This window comes from Streptopelia decaocto (assembly GCF_964273445.1).
Source record: "Streptopelia decaocto genome assembly, chromosome: 4".
NCBI lineage: Eukaryota > Metazoa > Chordata > Aves > Columbiformes > Columbidae > Streptopelia > Streptopelia decaocto.
In genome coordinates this window covers 38,276,821-38,299,155 of record NC_138658.1, presented here as the reverse complement: position 1 = coordinate 38,299,155, position 22,335 = coordinate 38,276,821, and the positions used below count along the sequence as shown (strand labels likewise).

General features: G+C 39.6%; 2 protein-coding genes across 4 annotated transcripts in view; one reads left to right on the top strand and one right to left on the bottom strand.

Moving 5' to 3' along the window:
* CLCN3 (chloride voltage-gated channel 3) overlaps positions 1–14,648 on the bottom strand; it is a 73,092-nt gene extending 58,444 nt beyond the window's left edge. For 2 of the 3 annotated variants that reach the window (XM_082051827.1, XM_082051830.1), the window contains exon 1: positions 14,496–14,648. The gene's annotated coding sequence lies outside the window, so the exon portion shown is untranslated. Of the gene's footprint in view, positions 1–7,346; positions 7,451–14,495 lie in introns of all 3 variants that reach the window. The other variant, XM_082051828.1, reaches the window with a different exon arrangement.
* Positions 14,649–14,821: 173 nt separating this feature from the next.
* NEK1 (NIMA related kinase 1) overlaps positions 14,822–22,335 on the top strand; it is a 46,780-nt gene continuing 39,266 nt past the window's right edge. The window contains exons 1-7 of the mRNA XM_082051861.1: positions 14,822–15,055; positions 16,028–16,200; positions 17,739–17,887; positions 17,964–18,060; positions 20,097–20,194; positions 21,709–21,792; positions 22,241–22,308. Of these exons, the coding sequence (XP_081907987.1) occupies positions 17,771–17,887; positions 17,964–18,060; positions 20,097–20,194; positions 21,709–21,792; positions 22,241–22,308 (464 nt within the window). The 5' untranslated portion in view covers positions 14,822–15,055; positions 16,028–16,200; positions 17,739–17,770. The remainder of the gene's footprint in view (positions 15,056–16,027; positions 16,201–17,738; positions 17,888–17,963; positions 18,061–20,096; positions 20,195–21,708; positions 21,793–22,240; positions 22,309–22,335) is intronic.

The following is a 22,335-nucleotide window of genomic DNA, read 5'->3' as shown; positions in this document are numbered from 1 at the left end:
CTGGCAGCAATAAAAACAGGTAACAGGACTTCCATTCCAGATCCCTCTCCTCTAGCCAGCTGTCAAGCCTTGTGAGGTACCGCCACAGTGGCTGCCCAGTATCAAGAGTTAAGAGTGGACGCCAGACAGACAGCTTTCCCATATTGGCAAACGACTCAACCTTCTAAATAAGTTACCTAGAGGAAGGGGTGAAAAACAAAGCAACCAGGTTTGCTGGGTAGCTGCAGGTGGAACTCTCAGCACTGTGCAGCCGTGTGATAACACGAGATAAGGCTCTATACAGATCAATGTGAATCGCATCACATGGTGAGGGGGCAGCAGAACCAACCCAACTTACCTTACAAAGCAATGGGCTCTGACCCAACTACTACCATTCACAAAAGTCACAAGAATGAGCTCAGCATGCAATAACAATCCCCAAATTAATCTAATACAAGAAGTATCAGTTAAGAGAGAGAACTTCATTAAGATCACAGTGATGATGGAGTACAAAACAGCTTTCCTTCTACAGGGCAACAAAATGGACCGGGACTCTTCAGTCTGGAAAAGATTCATGTAGAAGCCAACATAACCTACGTCAGCAGAATCACAAGGCCATGAAGAAAGTGAAGAGTATCCACTGTTTTTCAATAGTCCTTGCATGTCATAATGAAAGAAGTTAGGTGACAACAGGAGAATAAAGAGCTGATTCTTCACAGTGCATGTAGGGAAGTGGTGGAATTCTTTGCTACATTGCAGAAGTAGGCAATGGTTCATAAAGTAGCCTGACAAATTCACAGAAGAAAAAAAGAACATCAAAAGCTATTAAGGATGACACCTCTGGTGCAAATGCTAGAGGCTAGGAAAGCATTCTGGAGATGTGCATATGCTTATTCTGTTCTTACACTCTTCCCTAGAGATCTGCTATCAGGCAAGACAGATCCCTTTGGCTTTACTCATTCTCATTTCCTTAAAGAAAAAAAAAAATTAGAATATTTACAATTTGAAACATACTCTCTCTTCAAATAAATTTCTTCCATTCATCTTCATGTGATAATTCTGTTTGATCTTCTACCATTTTACAGTCACAGAAAAAAACTTCCTAATGGACAGCCAAAAAAATTTCATAGTGCCATATTATGAAGCATGTCCTATATTAGAAAATACAGTTGCTTATATCTGGAAACAATAAAAGCATCTCCATTTTTTCCCCAAATAAATCAGATCACAATTTACTATTTATTCAGAAGCTATACTTGAAACTGTTCAACTGCTACTAAGTTTTTCAAACACAGTAATTTTTGACATTCCAAATAAAATGGTACCTACAAAGAAAATGCACCAAAAAAAAGTCTGATCACAAACAGCCTGACTATTTCATTCTTATGCTCATAGAAAGTCCTGTTAATACCACTCTGCCAGTGCCAGCTGGGTACCATCATAAATGGAAGCCACACAGCACAGTTGAAATGAGACACTGGGACTTCCCAGAAGTGTTTCCACTCATTGCATCATTCATCACCTTCCTCCACCTGCCACATGCACCAAAAATTATATTCTAGACTCTCATCTGTCAATTGGCCTCCTGTTTGAGTGAAATCTTTGTTACTTTTACATTCATCTGATTTTTCCTACATTCAGACAAGGTTTGCAAGTAAGGAAAAAAGTCTCCTGCCTTGTCCATAAAAGCAGCACTAGAAGACAAAAAGCACAGGACAGAAACCCCTCCCTGCAGCACATTGTAAATTTTAGTCTATTGTGTTCTCTTCCTGTTGCATATCTGACTTTTTAATAGTTAATTTTTTTCAGTTATGTAGTAATCTTTATTACAAAGGAGAAAACAATTAAGAAGCAAGAGAACGACCACCTTTCAGTTAGCAATCACCAAAAGTTGCTTGTAAATACATCGAAAAAAAAAAGAGGTAGCAAATCTAGACCCCAAAAGTACTACTAATTCTATGTAAAGCCCAGGCCTCCAAGCTCAAAATTCACACTGCTCCAAGGACTCCCGAAGAGAATACACACTTTGTAAACCACAGGCAGAAACACAACTAGCAAAGGCAATTACTTGAGCTCAGAAGGAACTGATTCTATAGTGTTAACAGACACAAATTAAGGAGACAAGTAGTAAATTCTGTTATTAACATTCTCTTTTGTTATGTTTGATGCATACTGAGGGCATGGCTAAAACCTGCTTAGTCTTTGAATTATTGTACCAAGTTTGAAAGCCACATACAGATTTTTCATCTAATAAAGACATTTTCCTGCAATGGCCTCAGCAGAAATATTTATTACAGCATGAAGCTGAAATACTGTAAATGTCTCTTTCAAAAAACAGTATGTTTCTTTTTATTAAATTCCACAGCTTCAGTTAATCTTACTGCACACCTGCTATTCAGAATAAGATGTCTTTTTAATCACTTTAGAGAAATGTCAGAACAGTGGATTATAGATACTAAATCTTCCAATAACTGAGAAAAAGCTTTCAGCCTGGTGGTCTACAATGCAAGGGAAAGTTTAATCAACTAGTAACTGACAAACAACCCCAACAGGCTCTTCAGAGCCGGACCAAGCATATTGCAAAGAAACCCCACACCATCTCCACACAGATGCCATCCCTCATGCCAACTCCTTTGGCACACACATGCCCACAGTTACACCACAGGCAGGATTCTACAGGCTGACCCTTCTTGTTTTGAAACACTGTATGTCCCCTGCTGCAGAAGTACCACTTTTGACAGACCTCTCCTACAACCAAGCAGAAGTAGTAACACCAAAACCATTCATTACAAGCACCCTAATCAAGATTCTTAAGAACTGTACATTAGGCCTCTGCATTCAAAGAGAGTCAACTACCCTAACTGCTTTGTATCTGACACTGTGTTACAGATACTGCCTTATGCAGGGAATAAGAGCATGAGAATGCTAACTGTGCAATAAGCTTCATATGGGACTAAAATTCTGCCTCTTGGTAGCACATCAGTCACTAATTTGTCTACCACTACCTGCAATTCTTGGGGGGGAAGACAGCTTAGGTCAACATAACAACAAATCTCTTTGAGTACCTCTAAGAAAAGGTTTTGTTTAACAAAGTAGGATACAAAGTTAGGGATGCACTATCTTGAGCTATGTTAAACTTTCAAGACGACTTAAGAACGTATGCTTATGTAACCTTAAAATAGTGTTAGCAAGTAAGAGATCTGACTCGCTTGAGTGAAGGAAACCGAGTGATCTGGACACCGTGAGTAGACTCCTCCTCAGAAACAGGTTGCTAGGGATAGCAAGGAATAGCCAGAAAAACATTTTTTCTACGACAGACAGAAAAGAACTAGTACCATGCCTAACCCAGGCTGGTGCTGATTATCCTTTGTGGATACTGGAAGAGTGCAGTCATACAAGAGAGCCGGCGCAAATGCTTATGGAGTTGTGAAGGGAGAACAAACCAGCCAACTTGCCATTTTATAATGTCAGATTAATTCCACAGATTCCCTGCCCTATCCAAATGGGCACTAAAAGGCAAGTGGGGAAAGATGGGTATTACTCAAGAGAAACTGCAAACAGGGAAAAAAGGTACTGGCTGAATGCTAGCCAAAACCAACAATCTGAAAAAGCAAACAATCTTACGCCAGAGTCTCAAAAAACTCTAGTTATAGTAAATATTTAAGTAATAAACTTTTTTTTCCAACCTAGACTACTGTAAAAATCCCAGCGCTATTACAAAGGACTGAGAACATTACAGATATTTCATTTAACTTATTTCTATAAAGCATTACAGTTTTTATCCAGAGGCCAGTCCAGATACCTCAGAAAGCAGACTCAAAAATGCTTCAGATCATCTTTGGAAAAACGAAAGTGAAGTAATGCACGGTAAGAATAAAATAAAGTAGGAACAAAATTCTAAGCAATATTCATGGAGCTTTTGGAACAGGTAAGGAATTTTACTCAACTCACACACCCAAGTCTTCTATGAAAAGACTGTAAAGCAATAAAGGTGCAACTAACCTGTCACGCTTCCATTACTAAGGTATTTCCAGGATGACTTGACCCATCAAAATTCTTCTACAAAGCAGGTTAACATAGAAGCCTCTGACATTAAAAAAATTAAACCACTACCAAAAAACCCAACAAAACAAAAACACCAACAAAAAGCCTTAACAAAACCAAAGAACAGACAGCTAAAGCAGGATGTCTTACCTGTTACAACTAGGGAGAGGAGAAGAAAGTAAAAAGTAGGTATATCGAATTGTAAAAGATCTAATCAAATACAGTGCAGGCAGGAACTATGTTGGTATAGGAGAACAGCACTGAAACAGTTACATTATTAGTAGAAAAAGGATGTAAGGCTATTGCAGTTTTCTGCACAGTCTAGTACCTCAGGCACTTTTCTACTCTCAAACATCAGATGTCCTGCTTATCTTCCAAGCTCTACAAAGAAAAGGTCAAGCAGAGAAGCGAGTCAGCTGAGGGAACCACTTTCAACTCAGAGAAGTGTTCCTGGAGAAGACAGAGTAGGACAGTTAGAAGTCTGATTTACAGGACATTTGTTGTCAGGCGATTTGAGTAATCTGTAAATCTCTGCTAAGTGTTCTGCTGTCCCATAAAAACACTTTTCTTTGTCTCAAAGGGGTGGCAGGAAACAAAGGCATCTTAAGTTTGTTGTTTCCCTGGGAGGAAGGTGGAGTGAAAACTTAAAAGTACTCTTCCAGATTCCAAATCTGATTTAGTGGGGGAAGAAGTGGGGGGAAAACAACCCCAACACCACACACTACCCCCTACCTCCCTCCCCCAACAATCAAACAAAAGAGCCCACAAACAAACAAAACAACAATTATTCTTGTTAACAGAAAAGCTTTTTCCCAAACTAAGAATCTCAATAAACCCCAAAATCAGTGTAATATTCCATTTTTCTGTTCAGTACTAACAACAAGAGCTAAAAGGTAGTCATCTGTCCCCTAACTCACACATACGTTCATGCAAACCCTACAAAAGCACAGCACCTAGTGATAAATGCTATGCAGACACGTAACAAAAGCAGATGAAATGAAAATTAAGAATACAATCTCTAAACGTGTCCTACAGTAGAGGAAATGCAGTGATAGGAATAGAAAAGTCATTTGCTGTAAATTTAAAAAAAAAAAAGGATTTTAAAGGTTTTAACTGGTAAGAACCTTCAAAAGTCATTTTTTGTTATAAACAGGAATTCTAAATACATCATCTTATTTAAAAAGTATCCAACTACTATATACCTTAAGAACAGGTAAGTAATATGACAGAAACATTCCCCACGCCCACACTTAAATTAAAATTATCATATACCCCATATATGGTGATATGTGTCAGAACAACTGCCCAAAAAATGCAAGAGGTTAAGAACAGCTTTAAACGCTTACTTCCAAACCTTTCATATTATGTTACTTTAAAATTACACAGTGTCACCTTTTTTATTTTTTAAATAAGCCTACCCTTCAGAAAGAAATTCTGAGCTCAGAAATAAGACTTTTATAACAGTTTTTTAAAAGACCATGTTGTGGCCACTCTTCCATCTTTAGTCTCACCAGCATCAGAATTACATTCTCACTTTCATTACAGACCCAGCATATCTAACCTCCATTTATTTATTTTGCCTGTCACATGAAGATTGTTAAGTGAGATGAGAACTTCACTAATCTTCTGAACTTCAGGTTTTTTGATCACTAGCAGGCTTTTTCTTCATAAAAATGCTAAAAAAAAAATCTTACACTTCAATTCAAATACAGAGGGGAAGATGAGCGCAATAGCAGCTTTCCTGAACTTTCTCAAGTCAGCTTGGACCATAAAAATTCTTAAGGATACTCAAGAACCCAAACTCTTAACAATTTAGGGAATGCATATTCTAACCTTGCAAAAATAAATACACAGAAGATCATTCTCTAGAGCATTCAAAAAAACCCATCTGAAACTAATCTGAACTCATTTCAGGGACAAGACTGTTCTCATTGCAGTCATTTAGTGAAAAAGGATCTTGGTCGATTTTTAGGTCATATTTAGAAAAATAAAGTCACAAAGGAGCACTGCCAGTTAACTGAAGCTATTTGCGTTAAAAACAAAAAAGCAACCTCTGAGTTTACATAGTATGTTCTCTTGGAACAAAAGATTCAAAGTCAACTTGCAAAATATACCTAGGTAAATTTTAGTCTAGTTTCATGCACAGCTGCTTCCAAAACAACATCAATGTTCGTGGAGGAAAGATACACAAACTCAAATATTCTTTAAACAAGAAAAAAAGCAAGGGCAATAACAGAAACACACAGACAAAACTACATGAAAAGATTATACTTGTAAAGCAGGAAGATAATTTTAGCATTAAAACTGTAACACCACCACCACCCCCCACCCAGTATTCGTATCTACTTTCTAGAATTTACTGAATCTTACTTAGTTATAAAAGCTGAATATAATATAACAGCATGCAAAGTTTTTTCACTTTTATGATACATACCAACACAGAATATCAGCACTATATCTGATCTTCACAGAAGCAGAATCAATTAAAAAATACTCATTTTTATAGGACTTTTAACCTTCTCAGCTTAAAAAAAACCTCACACAAAACCAAAAAACTAAAAACGGCCAGGCTAATTACAGGATGAATACTGAACTCATGCTTCTAGTCATATGATTCCAAACATTAAGGGTATTGACTTCAGTTTGTATGAAGTATTAAGAAGTACTTCATCTCCACTCTGTAAAAATGTCTTAACCACTAAGGCCATGGCTACTCATAGCTGTGACAGCTGAAGATCTGTACCACCTGGCATAAAGATATTCGCCTATATGATGGAATTGCTTCTTTCACATTCACCAGGTTACCAATATAGACACTTTTAAATTGCTTTCAATCAAAACTAGTGGGATTAGCTAAAAACTTGGATTTAAACTCACTAAACTAACCTCATGTATTGATACATTAGAAAAAACCCTGCTATCTGAGCTGAAGAGTAGTCTCCCACACAGGCACAGCTATAAGCAGCTACGTGAGTGGTAAGGTCTCTCTTAAGAGGGTTTTAGTTAATTATTTAAAGAGAAAAAAACAAAAAAACAAAAGCGCTAAGAACATAATCCCTTAGCATGAACCCGAACCAAATATAAAACCAAACACAACTCAAAAGTTTAAGCTTCACAGACAAGTACTGATGCTTAGCTAAGTCATGGTAAACAATTGTGTCTGTGGCTGCCACTTCAGAGCAAGCCTAAAATACATGCAATATATTAGTATTAGTTTCTAAATTAATGGGTTGGTACCTATAGGGGTAAATATTTTGTTCAGAGAAGATGGAGAATCTCTTTAGCAAAATAATCTTTGGTGTTTCTTCTCTGATCATACTCACATGAGAATGACATGGAAATTCATTAAGACAACTGAAAGGTAAAACCCATACTCCTCTTTTGAAGGGCAGGAACTATGACTGTCTTTGGCCACGATTCTCATTTTCTGTTTGATGAAAAGACACGGGAACAGCGTGCAACCTTCTCTTTGTAGTTTTTAAAGGATTTTGTTCCTTTTTAATATAGACTTGTGTTGCAGTCATCTGAGGGTTACACAAACAATGGAACAGAGCTTTAATACACCACAGGAATTACCAGAAGTCTTGTCATTCATACTACTTTCTCTTTTCAGAGAAATGCACTGAACAGTCCTCAGCGATGCGCACAGATTCATAAGTTCAGGGTCACACTTGAGCTGGATATCCTTCAGATAATTTTGTTCCAGTTCAATACATTTATATCTGAATGATTAATAGAAGTACTCAAGGAATGAAAAAGAAACTTTATATTAAAGGAAATAAGAGAGCATCACAGAAAAGAGGTTCTGCAAGCCAAGGCAGACTCCAGCAAAAAGAGAAGCACATGAAAAGTATTCATTCTTGATAGACAAAATTATAATTCAGGATAGTCAAACTGGAATCCGAAGAAACACCACTATCCCCATTTTAACTCTAAGCATCTTCTCAATAACAGCAGCTACCACAGATTTTTAAGATACTTGCACTGAACTCCAATTTATTTATAAACACACTAAAGCCCCTGAATCAAGAAACAAAAGTATCCTATGGATCTCTCCAAAACCTAGCACAGGCAGACAACCACTGCTTATGAAATCTTCTGGGGACCCCTGGTGGGTCCTGTTTACTTACTCTCCCTACCACCGGCTACTAAGGAACCCATTCACTGTACTCAGGTCAGAAATTAAAAGTCTTTGGTCACCAAGAAGTACAAAAGGCTGGGGGTTCTTCTTGGTATGTGTAATGCACAGATAAACTGACAGATGCAGCTATTCAGACTTTAAGGCTGGGAGCCCTGACAATAGGCTTGCTTTTTTTCTTGCTCTGGATAATCTTAAGCAGCAGGGATAAGGCAGCAAGGTGAGGAAGGACTGAAGCAATCTGCAAGAAACACCTGAATCTGGCTCATAGCTGAGCTTCTTGCATGTTCTAGGGAGAAGCTACCTCATTTTTGTAAATACAGCATATCCAACTATTACTGATTGCCATTCTGGTCTTCCTCAAAGGATGAAAGAAAATTTTTAGGAAAGACCTGTGAACCTCTGATGTTAGTGCATAAGATTGTTAATGGCTTGTCTCTGCTTTTGAATAAAAACATATACCTTAATAAAAAAAATCCCCAAACAAAAACACAACTACAACAACAAACACTAACACAACAAAACCCCAAAACCAAACCAAAAGGCAGTGAAGCCCTGGATGCACAAACACCACCAGAAGTGAAACAGTCACTAAAACAAGTGTGTTAGCTGTTCTGAATGCATAGCAAGTTCCCCTGACTTGAATATTCTTCTCTCCAGCTGTAAAACTTAGTTGGCTGTTTGGCAAATACAACTTGTAAATTTATGTATACTTTGTCGGGGACTACAAATGGTAGACAAGTTCCTGGCAGGAGAGTCTGGAGGGAAATTATTATTGTTAAATAGTGGTATCAAGTTGAAAGCATTAATTGAGGCGGATATTTTATGAGGAAAAAAAAGAAAGTGGCTTTATGGGAGATTTTTAGTTTTGAAAATTACAGAAAAAAATTCAGTAATACTTCACTAAAAGGCTTCTAGTTAACAGAACTAACACAAGAAGGTCAGTTATCTTAAACATGTTACATAACCACAGAGATGAGATCAGTTCACTGGGTTCATAGATCAAATTTACTAAAAATAACCCATCCTCTACCTATACAAAGAACCAAAAGGTTTTTAAAAACTTCTTAGAGGAATAAGCATTCAGAATTTTGTGAGTTAGGTTTCTGCAGTCTTATAAGCTTCGTTGCACAAGTTAAAAGAATATTCATGTCTCAGCACAAACCAGAAGAAAACTGGTAATCTGTAAGACTGATAATAATTGTATTTACTCATTCTTGTAGTGTTCCACATAAGAATAAAAGTTTTCTGCAAGACAAGAAGCAAAAAGAAAAATAATAGTTTAAAAAAATCTTCAGTTTTCTTTCCTAGAGATACCTCCTTTGGAAATCTGTAGATTCAGTTTTCAGAATCATAAAATGAGCGTGTTCGGAAGCATATGGAGAACTGCATGGGTTTTTTTCCAACACATACACAAAAGACATTAATAACAGAAACCTGGGGGGAAAGCTGCAGTAGATCAAGAACTGCAGATAAAACATCAAAACCCAACAAATCTGGCAGGGAACACTAATCTGGGGATAAGAGTGCAAGGAATTCAAACACAAACTTATCTTTCAGGAAAATGAGTACCTGAACTTTAACTGGAAGGACACCAAAATATTAAGTCACCTCAGTAGCTCTATCTGTAATTTAAACATATTACTTAAGTAAAATTTAATGTTAACTATTTCAATCAGGAAATGTTTCACCATTATACTGTATTGCAGTATAAAAATGCAAAATGGACATCTAAGTACTTCCTCTTTCATGAACTTTTTAGATAAATTTATTAAAATATACCAAAAACCAAGAAAAAAAAGCAACAGCAAATGTTATCTTCATCAAAGCGTCTGTGCTTTAGAAGGGAATTTAATTCACTTTTTAATTTACTGTTCCTCCTTACCCTCCCAAAGTAAGCAGAGTCTACTCCTCTAATGAGAAAGCCTAAGTAAAATGATTAACAAACAAAAAAACTGAATGTCTAGAAAGCTTAAGGGGAAATAACAAACTAGACTTCCTGCAAGTCATTAAAAATAACCACTGGTGCCCACTGTGAAATTATAAATTCCTTTCTTTCAATTGATTTCCAGGAGTACATATTCAACTACATAATACAAACAAATAAGGACACTACAGATGTAAAAAGATTTACAACTATTTTAATAGCTTTGTCTGGAATCCTTTCTACTATGCATGAAGGCCAGGAATCACTTTGTCAATTCTCTGCTCTCTGCTAGTGACAGGTATTATCAGCTCACTAAGTTTAACCAACATCTCAATGTTTTATGTAGATTTTTCCACTTAATCTTTTTAAAGCAGAGCACACATCCCAACAAACATTATTTTTACAGTTGGTTTACAACCCTCTTATCAGAATCAATTTCAATGAACATTGTTTTGTCTAATTCTCTCAGGTGATTTTATAAAGGCTTCCAAAATTAAAAAAAAAAAAAATTTCAAGTTGAATAGCTATAAAAATTTATAATTGCCAACTCTCTAATATTCTGAGCACCTTCGGTTTCCAAAGCCTGCCATATAAACAAGCACAACATACTGTGTAGCGGAGCCTAAAACTGCATACCTCATTCATGAGCACAGAGAAAGAGATGGCCTGACACCTGCACAGCTTTAGGATATCAGCCAACACAGAACCTGCACTTTCAGGTTATGACACAAGGGAAAGACTGACCCAGGGAGCAGAGAATTGGGAAGTTGCTCTCCGAGCATGCAGGTATTAAGTTGAAACCTTAGTTTGGGGAAAATTAGCAGGGAGGGTATACAAGCAGTTTCATGCTCATGGTAACGGCCACTGCTGACCGACCGCCTTCAGAGATTACTCTGTTACTGCTGCGCCAAGGAGGTGCCAAAGCAAGAAGTTTAGGAACATGCAACCTAGAGGCTGAGAATTAGGAAATTAACCCTCAATCAACACAAACTGGCATTATAATTTGTGGCACAACTCTCTTCAAAAGTAGAGCTTCTACTCCATTTTTCCTTATGATGAAGTTAAAAATATCCCTACTACCAAATTATTACAAGGCTTCACCCTGAAAACTTGGTCTGCACAGTAACACCTATTCCACATGCATATGAAGTCACTTCATTAAGGGGAGGGAAAAAAATTCTAAACGTTCCTAGAATGCCTTTCAGCAATGGTGCAAACTTGGAACAGTTGTCCCAGCTTTAGTGTTTACATTCAAATAATACAATTCTGCTGTTCAAATACCCGTGTAAGATACACACAGTCCCCGAAGCAAATTGGGGGAAAAAAAACCTGGAGAGTATATGCAGTGAACCGGAGAACATATATTAAACAGTTAGACCAAGCTGTTCCTAGAATAACCAGCACACAGTGGGTTCTCGCTTGCAGGTTACTGAAATATCTGTTTGTGACAAAACATCAGCTGTGGAAGCGACCACAAGAGGAAATACATAGTCACAAGAGAAAAATACAGGCAAACTCACAAAATAAAGTGGCTCAGAGCAATGCAGTCATAGAATCATAGAACAGTTTGGGTTGGAAGGGACCTTCAAGATCATCTAGTTCCAACTCCCTTGTTGTGGACAGAGTCAGTTTCCACTAGACCAGGTTGCTCAAAGCTCCGTCCAACCTGGTCTTGAACACTTCCAGGGCTGGGGCATCCACAGCTTCTCCAGACACACTGTTCCAGTGCCTCACCACCCTCACGGTGAAGAATTTCTTCCTTATATCTATTATAATATAAATCTACCCCCTTTCAGTTTAAAGCCATTACCCCTTGTCCTATCACTACATGCCCTTGTCAAAAGTCCCTCTCCAGCTTTCTTGTAGGCCCCCTTTAGGTATTTAAAAGCCACAATAATGTCTTCCCAGACCCTTCTCTTCTCCAGGCTGAACAACCCCAACTCTCTCAGCCCTTCCTCATCAGAGAGGTGCTCCATCCCTCTGATCATTTTCATGGCCCTCCTCTGGACTCACTCCAAGATGTCCATGTCCTTCTAATGCTGGGGGGTCTAGAGCTGGACGCGGTACTCCAGGCAGGGTCTCACAAGAGTAGAGCAGACAGGCAGAATCACCTCCCACAACTTGCTGGCCATGCTTCGATGGAGCCCAGGATACAGTTGGCTGGGCTAAAAGCACACATTCCCAGCTCACGTTGAGCTTCCCATCAACCAACAACCCAAAGTCCTTCTCCCCAGAGCTGCTCTCAATCCATTCTCCATCCAGCCTATATTTGTGGCTGGGGTTGTCCCAACCCATGTGCAGGACCTTGCACTCCGCCTTCTTGAACTTCATGAGGTTTGCACAAGCCCACCTCTCTAGCCTGTCAAGATCCCTCTGGATGGCATCTCTTCCCTCCAGTTTGTGAGCCGCACCACAAAGCCTGGCGTCTTCAGCAAACGTGCTGAGGGTGCATTTGATCCCACTGTCCATGTCATTGACAAACATATTAAACAAAGCCAGTCCCAATACCAACCTCTGAGGAACACCACTTGTCTCCACTTGGACACTGAGCTGTTGGCTACAACTCTTTGAGTGCAACTATCCAGCAAAGTCCTTACCCGCTGAGTGGTCCATCTGACAAATATATGTATCGCCAATTTAGAGACAAGGATGTCATGTGTGTCAGTGACAAATGCTTTGCACAAGTCCAGGTAGAAGAGCAAAGACCAACAGCTTCAAGTGTCTTTCCAGTTGAGGATTTGGATAGCCTTGTTTTTATTACAAGTCAATATGAAGCACGAGAGAGAGAAGACATACACCCCAGGATTACTTTTACTTGCAAGTATGCACAAGGAGAACAGTGGTATCGTAAACCACTTAAAGATAGGATGCCATAAAGATTTGGGCAAAGACAGCCTTGGAAATCATAGAAAAATATATTTCTAGAAATATGGCAATACACATTGTGCATGACATCTAGTACTGTCAGGCAAAGATTCTTCAGGACTGATATACCAATAACAAACAGAAGCAAACAAGAAACAAGACCATTTTTTATGAAACCTTCCATTTCCACAAGTTTTGAAGACAGATGCAAAGTCATTTTGTTTCAAACTGTGAGCTTCACGCTAGCTGCAGTTTTCCCACAGCGGAATTCCTTCCCGTTTTGACAAGTCAGAGTATTGAGCACTAAGTTTTCATCTGCTTGTCAAAAAAGACACATGCACACAGATCCTTCATTCAAATAGCTGTTTTTGCAAAGACGCATCCATGTTGCCAAGGGATACAGGCCATAAAACCCTTCACAGGTTCACCAAGAAGAGAGGTGTCAAAAAGCAAGAGGTACCAATATATCTGACACGTAAATAATCGTGAACTTAATTTTTTTCACAAACTCTGCACCTTAAATTTCAGAGGTCAAACAGCCTCAAAAAGAAGGTTCAAGTCCTAAAACACAAACGATTGCCATTTTGGGACACCTTTCAAAAAATATTTTTAAGTAGCTACTCTAACACAATTTAGCACCAGAAACATTTTAAATTTGCTTTTAAGTCCTTGTTTTACCTAGATGAGTATTTTAAAGTGTGACACAGCAAATTTGCTATTCAACACAGCATATTTCACTATTAGCACATGATCTTCCACTATCACACTTGCTCCTGCTCATTTTAGATGTGAATCGATATGTACTTGTTTTACAATCAGCTCCACATTTTTTGATTGGGAAGGGAAGAATTTTGGATAAGGAGGGAAGATAATACGAAAGAATGGAGTCATCTTCAGTTTTAACCTCACTGGACTGCACCGTCCTCATTTAATTAAGAGGCTCCCAGAGTAACCAATTATTTCCCTCTCTTGTGCAACAACAGCTTTACCAACCAAACCCGTGAGTCAACATAAAGTGAGCAACTCAAGCAGAATAATACTTCCAACTCTGTTTACACGATGAGGAGACTCCGGATCTTCCAAGCAGCAGAGCCCCTCAGAACAGCTGCCATGGAACAGCGAAATCAGGTGATGAGGTTACACGCTGAGTAAACACACGGAACACTTCCCCTCACCCCGGCCTTTCCCGTTTCGGGGGAGGAGGTCAGATAAGTTGAGGGGTCCATGAGAAACCGCCATTTCTGCCCCTTCCCGCCTCCCGGCCGCGAACGAAGCGGTCCCGCTAACGCGAGCGCAGCAGCCGCTGGGCGGGCGGGCCGTGCGGCGGGGGCTGCCTTGCCCCCTCCTCTCCTCTCCTCCTCCCGTCTCGCCGCCGTTGGGCTGGAGCCGCCACCTGGGCCTCGCTCGCTCCCACGCAGCGGACAGGACCGAGCAGCCCGCCCGCGGCCCCTCCTGTCACGTCGCAGTGCCGGAGCGACCATCCCGTGCCGCGGCCCTCCGCCGAGAGGAGGGGAGGCAAGCCGGGCCCAGTTCCGCCCATACCTGTCCGGGTGGCGCCGCCTGCTGCTCCCCAGGGAGGCGCTGGCTCATCCTCCTGCGCCGGCGGGGCGGGGTCGCGGAGACGCCGCGGACACCGGCTCGGCCCCCGGCCCAACGGTCGCTCCGGCAGCCAATCCCGCCCCCTCGGCCTGGGGGCGGGGCTTCCTGCCGCGCACGCGCGGTACCGCCGCCGCTCGGCACCTGCTGGGCCGCCCGAGGCCGCGTCACCGCCGCTGCTTCCGGCTCCCGCGGTCCGTCGCCGATACGGGTCCTCCCTGTTGCCCGAGAGCGCGGAGGGGCGTGGCTTCCCGGCGGCCCCTGAGGAGAGCTGCCGTTAGGCGCGTGCCCGATGAGGGGCCTTGCCGGGGAGCGCTGCCGCCGCCGCTCCGCCGTGCCCGAGTGTCCGCCCGGCCGCGCCGCAGGCGGATCGTAACGCGGGCAGCGGCCCTTTCTGTGAGGGCGGGTTACGGGCCCGGGTCGCAGCTCGCCGCTGCGCAGAGCGGGCGGTAACGGGGGAGCAGGAAACCCCCATGCTTCAGAACGGGGAGGAGGCTGCTTCCCAGGTAAAGGAGGTGGCTCCGTACATCGCAGCACCGTTTGGTTTCTGCCTGAAGCAAGACGCGTCCGAGTTTCACGGGCGCCGTGCGCTCTGTCGGGTCCAAAGAGCTTACAAATGTTACCTGCAGGTGACGTGCAGATGGCGGGCAGAGCGCGTCACTGCTGTGCACTCCCAGCCTGAGGCAGGCGCAAGGCATTGCAGTGCCCGCCGAGGTACGGAGGCCAGCAAAGAGCGAACTTGCACTCACAGAACGGAGGTTCCAGAAAATATTGTGGCAGGTTGTTTGTCGTTTTTTTTTCCCCAAGGAAAAATTGTTAAATACCCGCAGGTTCATTTGTATTAAAGTGCTCCCTGCCCGTCACGTGACTGCCGCCCGTGCGTTACCACGGTGAAGTGCCGCTAACGCGGGAAGAGCGGTCAAGCGAACCTTCTGCCCCGCCTTGGCACACGTTACCGAATAGGAGCTGAGACGCTGGGGGCTCAGCCAATAGACGCTGAGGGGGCGTGCCCGTGGCCGGCGTGAGGCTGGGTAGAGCAGCTGTGGCAGCGGCGGGCGCTGCGGGGAGGTATGCTGGGGTGTGGATGGGGCGGGCGGCAGCAGTAGCTGTTGGTGGGGCTAGGCCGGTGGCTGGTTTCCTGTTTCATTCGGTCTGGGACGGGGGTCTCTGGCCGCGACTCTCACCTGCCGCCGGCCTTGTCCCAGCTTTGCGGAGGCGGTGGCCTGGTGGGGCCCGGCAGAGGAGCGCGGCCCGCTGGCCTGGGGGCCTCCGCTGCCGCCGGGCTGGGGCCGCCGGGCACGGCGCGGTGCCGCTTTTCGTCCACCTGGTTGTGGCCTGTCTGTGCGGTTCGGGTTTGTCGCCTCGCTTCCGCACCCAGCGGTTGGTCAGTCTGTCTGTCTCGGGATGTGACTTGTGCCCTGGCGCACAAGCCGCTTTTCTGTGCGCGTGTGTGATGGATAAAATGACTTCTTTCCCAGGGCTTGAAAAGCCAACGCCCAGTCAGCGCTGACAGTCCTTTCTCAAGACTTGTATTTCCTATGCCACGGGTAAAAATAAGCCATCTGACTCGTACGAAATTATATACCCTCTTTGAACTGTACCTTCTCACCCACAGGCTGCTTCTTGATCGCTTATATTTGCACAGAACAGTGTAAGAGCCCTAAGCTGCGCCTAATGCATCTGGTTTAGCAGTAGTACAGCATAGCTTGTTTCACAAACAAAGCAGGGGTAGGAAGAGAACTTGGTAAAGCCACGTGAAGTTAGAATTATGTTTCACGTGCTATATTTTACTATGGCCCAAAAGAGAATGTTAATGTTAATACTGAGTGTTTTGTTTTGTTTTAGAAGTGCAACTTTGCTCTAAACTATCTTTCTGTACTCCAAGGCAAAGAAACACCCAAGATGTTGCAGGCCTGTTATTGTTACTCTTTTCTTTCCTGGTAGTTATCCTTAGTCCTGCTTGTTTCCCCATCTTCTATTTTGCAGAAAAGATTACTGCAGTTCTCTTGTGTTTTTTCTTGCTATATTAATCCAGCTTACTCATTTTAGTCTGCTTCTGTGGTATGGGTCCTTCATCATCCTGACACTATTTAGCAGCATCTGTGGTGCATGGTAATTTCATGACCAAAAAAAATCCCCGATAAGGAAGAAGAGCCTCACCTGAGATGTGTGTGAAGTATGGATCTAATAGGGCACAATACTGTTAGTGCTCTCAAGTGAGGTTTGGATGCAGAGAAGCATAGGAACCTTTTGCCTTTGCAAGCCTACGGAAACTTACTCAGGGTATGTAGGTTCCATCTGCAGCAGGAAATACGTTTTAGTCCACCATGAGTTTATTTTGATGTTTATCACTATGGTCTTTGTTTTGACACATCTCTATATTGCCATACTTTGCACATGCAACTCAGTAGTGTCTTATTTTTACCAATGTAGTTTTTAATATAGGACTGTAAACACCATCAACATTCAGTTGAGTAATCTGTTTAATCTCAAAAAGTAGTCTAAGTGGTCAGATAGTACTTTAAAAATACTGATTTGCACCATTTTGTAATGAATTTATTTTCTGTGCAACATGGAAGAATAATTTATCGAAGTTTTCAGTCGGAGTTAAGGTCACATCTTTCTATATTTTATAATAATTCTAAACTTGATGTGGCTCTCTTGAGTTTAGTCCATTTTTTGCTTCATTATAGTGACTAACTTCCAAAATATTGGATTTAGTGCTTCTTAAGAAACAACATGGAGGACTTTCTGCCTCACCACTATCATAGTTCTTCCAGCTACAGTTGAATGGAGGATTGTTAAGCAGGTGCTATAGCTCTATATGATGATTGTGTGCTAGCTGAATCAGAAGTTATGGCACTGACTACTTCCTTTATTTAATGATAAAACACACAATTTTTAAAATACTGTCTGTAAAGGAGAAAGATTAAACTGTATTTTTCAATGCAGCCTTTTTATTTTTACACCAAGTGAGCAAACTGTACCCATATAGAATTGAGACTAAGAGTAGGTGATTTACAGAAAAGCTACAAAGCAGGTGATACAACTGAGGAGACAAATGGGTTGACATTTTGAGTAAAAAAAAAAAAAAGTAAGATGACTTGGCAAGTCAGATTACTAAGTACAGCAAACGAGATCTGTTTTGTGTTTGTTCTTTTTGTGTGTGTGTTTTGTTTTTTTCCATAGTACTCGAGTAAGGATGCCTTAAGAAGATAACTATGGATAAATATATTAAAGTGCGAAAGATTGGAGAAGGATCCTTTGGGAAAGCAATTCTTGTTAAAGCTAAAGAAAATGGCCAACAGTATGTTATTAAAGAAATCAACATATCTAAGGTGAGTGTTTATTACTAATTACTGATTCATGCTTTTCGCATTCCTTTTCTCAAAAATCATTATTTTCCTTCTGAAGATGTCAAATAAAGAGAGAGAAGAATCAAGGAGAGAAGTTGCTGTATTGGCTAACATGAAACATCCAAATATTGTCCTGTATAGGGAGTCATTTGAAGGTAAGATTAATTAATACAGTAGAACCTGAAGTAATAATAGTGACTGTCCACGCATTACTTGCTGCACATAGTTTAAAAGTCAGTGTGTTTTCTCTCTTTAATCAGTTTTTTTCACGCTTCTGTTACTCTTTTCAGTTCTTTCTGGTTGTATTTTTCCACAATTCCCTGCATGTTTAAAAATAATAGTTAATGTGCAACAATTAAATAGAAATATTCATGTCTCTTCCTTATGTGTGTCAGTTTCGGTTGATGCTTAAATGAAAGGGTTATGTTCCCCTTATTTCTCCAGAGTGTAAGTCTCCTTGAATACTTGTGTATACCCTAATGACTTGAATGCTTGTGCATGTTAAATCTGAGAGTGGTCTAAATTTGGGTATTGATAACCTACCAAGAGCAATTTGGATGTCAAAGCCTGTTGTCTTAGAATACAGTCTTCGGTAACTATAATCATATAACTGCTTTCAGAGGTGGAAAAATAGATGGGACCATTTGCTTCATCAAGCTGTGAAGGAAAGAGAAATATAATCCCACATTAGTTTTCACAGTGAATGTTTTTGGAAATGAGCAGAACAGATAAAAGATTCAAAGAGCCTATTTTATAGGTTAAAATACTATTAAAATGTAAATTTTATTTGAGGTACTCTTTAGGAATACTGCTCTTTTCTATTTTCCTTCTTTTCTGCTGACTTTCTTATGTCTTCTTGGGGCTTTTATTTTTGTCTATTCATTAAATTAGAATTTTGCGCTGGAGTCATTGCACAGCCATAGTCTTCTAATTTATAAATCTACACTTTTTTCTTTGTAACAGAAGCCTGTTCTTTAAGACTGCTTTTTTCCTTTTTCTTCTTTCCAGGGTAGATCCTGTAATCTGTAATTCAAGAGACTTCATGTTGCTTCTTTATTGCTAAAGCACATTGATTTTGAGTTGTACTGATTTGTTTTTTAAAAGAGAACTATTTCAGCAACAGGTCTATTAGAAACTCAGAATCCTAGGATCATCTTTTAAAATTACACCATTATAAAACTTAATCAAGATACAAACAGCTGTAAGCACGAAAGAAAAGTCTTGAATTTGATGTTTTGAAGGGCAAATTCCAGAAGCATTCTGAAGGAGTAAAATTTAAGCAACTTAGATGATTTAATTAATTTTGACTCTGTTTAGATTTTTTAAGTGCTATGACAATCTCTTTCAAAAATAAGAGTTTTTCTTTTGAGTGACGTGACTGATATAATGCATTTATTCAGCTCTTATCAAAATTATGCCTAATATGTGGCTAGTGTAGTTCTTTGTAGTTTTTAGTAACCTGCTTCTGCCCAGTCTTTTTTTCATCAGTAACAGGATAAGATTGCATTGGGGAGCAAAACTGTAACTTTGTATGAAATGTATTATAAATGTTCTTACATCCTAATGGAACCTTGCATAGGACTTTTGGAAGTCTCCCGAAATTTAATTCAAAAAATAAGAAAAATAATTGTTTCCACCTGTCATCATCTGCTGGAAGTTTTATTCAGTCTCTGAAATGAACAGTCTGTCTGGTGTGAGAGCTGATGGTTGTCACAGTCTTTCACTTAGTGTGGGTAATACCTTGGCCAGATAAAACTCCAAGAAAGAATTAGGCAAATAGAGGCAACTACCTGAATTAGAACTCTGTTTTTAGAGTAGGGGATCTATAAGATGTTTGAAACCAGATTGAAGAGTGGTTTTATATTTCATTCATAAAGTGACACCTTTAATTTCAGTGGTTTTGAACCTCGTTTTGCGCCATTGGTTCAGCAGGTGTGACTTTTTTTTCTCCATATCAAAATAGTCTTATCTTACCAGAAATGGGAAACTTATGTTGTGAAACTCATAATAGTAAAAGTAATTTTGCTTGAAGTTTAAAAAAAAAAAGGACTGAAGTGATACCTGAAGCTGCATGTGAAAAGGTTAACATTTTTGTTGCTTTTTCTGTGACTGCAGTGAAGATATTTGGAAAGCTGCATTAAAGATGGGTCTGTCTTTTTCTTTTTGAAATACGTTGTGTTTTATTTTACAGAAAATGGCTGTCTTTACATAGTGATGGATTACTGTGAAGGAGGAGACCTATTTAAAAAAATCAATGCCCAGAAAGGAATCTTGTTCTCTGAAGATCAGGTAACAGGAAACTGCTGCTATAGTGTTTTCTTGCATGATACTTTTTCATGAGTTTTAAAGTATTTTGGTTCAGTGTGGTAGATATAGTTGACTAATCTAAAGGAGGTTCTCAAACTGTGATTCTCATTGCCATCAGTTACAGTAGTGTCTTAAAAAAAATGTAGCTGAAATTTTTGGCTATGTTAATTGGGGTTTTGTCTATAAGTGTAAGATGATTTAAAAAAAAGTTCCATCTCTTAGGAAGTAAGTAAAGCAAGTCTGAGAAATGAAAAATACTGAAAGACAACATGAATATTTTTAAACCTTTGGAATTATTTTTGTAAATATATAATGGCACGGGAATTTTGTTTTGTAACACTGATTTGCATTTACGAGAAATATAGAATAACATACTTTATAAGTACAATAATATGAAATATGGCAATATGAAGTTGATATCATTCAAAAGTTCATTTTTCCATTACAAAAAAATTAATTTTGTATTCGTGTATGCCAGCAGATTTTCTTTTTCCATGATACTCCTTATAAAGTCATTCGTACTGTGTGAGAGTTTGGAATAAAAGAGAGGATTTTATGTAGATCTGATTCAGTTATGTGAAAATAGATTATGTAGGATTCAGTTTTTTGTTTACAACTAACATATGTTTCCTTGTTTATAAAACTGTTTCTATGCTTTTGTGTTTGCTTCCAGTAGTATCTCAGTTTACCGCTGGCTGGAAAGGCCTGCTATTATATTACGTCTATTGATGGTGTTTAGAATAGGGTAATCATGAAACATTTTGAATATGATTTGTAAAACTTTTTTTCTAATTTGGGCTCACTTTTACAAAAAGAACTTAATGTAGAAAAGTGAAAATTACACCTTGGATTATACTGTGATTTTGACCTGTATGTACTAAGTTGCAAATGTGAAACCAGTGTTCACATGGACAAGTTCTTGCAGGTTTTTATATTATGGTTTTTATGAATTTACAAAAACATGGGTTTTGCTGACTTGTTTTTAATCTTCTAGGTATGTATAGTTCATTGCTTTTCTAGTTGAAATGTGCTTTGTACTATTTTTCTATTTACGGTAAAATAGATAAAATTACTGTATGATAAAATAAGTGTTCCTGTAAACATCGGTATGGTTTTATAGGACTCTTGGTTGATTGACTGCAAGAAGACTTGTATTCATTACAGCAAAAGTACAATCTTTAAGATGCAAATTCTGTGTCTTAAACATTTTAGTCAATCAAATTCATATTGTGTACTTTTTTTAGCTTTATAATATGTAGTGGTCTCTGGCTTAATATGCAATTTGGGTAATACGCATCTTTCATTTAAAAGTTTGCACTATACTGACAGTACTGTTAGGTTTTAATTATTCTGTGGTATGAATGACAGGTTTGTGGGAAGAGGGTAAAATCTTGAGTTAGAATTCTAAAGCTGATCTGATAATATCTTCAGTTATGTAACTGGGGCAGCTTTCAGATAAATAACAGTACTAATGCTGCATTTTCTTTCACACATAGATTCTGGATTGGTTTGTACAAATCTGTTTAGCGCTAAAACACATACATGATAGAAAAATCTTGCATCGGGATATAAAGTCACAGGTATGTAGGTAACTATTTTTTAACCGAATTTACTTCCAAAGTGATTACATTCATATCTTGCTAGTGTAAGTTGGAAAATTATAGAAAATAGTCTTTTTACCTAAACACTTTGAATACTGGAAACACTTCCTCAGAATTGTCTGGAAGAGATTTATATGATATTTGTACAAACAGATGAGGCTCTTTGATGAAGCTACTTGATTATTATTCATATTTATCAGTGGGGACAGAAAAGGTTATATTCTAGAATGTGTAATAGTGTTTAATTTTGATTAAGCAGGACTAGAATAAGTCTGGTGTATCGGAGCAGTCAATAATGCTACTGCTAGTGACTTCATAGTGATTGAATAGTAGAAAACTTTATTCTTCCCAAAACATGTTGAGAACAAGAAGTTTGCAATTGTATGAATGTTTTAATTAACAGACTTCTTAAAATTTCTATATCAAGAATATATTTTTAACCAAAGATGGAACAATACAGCTGGGAGATTTTGGGATCGCCAGAGTTCTTAACAGGTAATTCCTTTTTGATGCTGTTTTCTC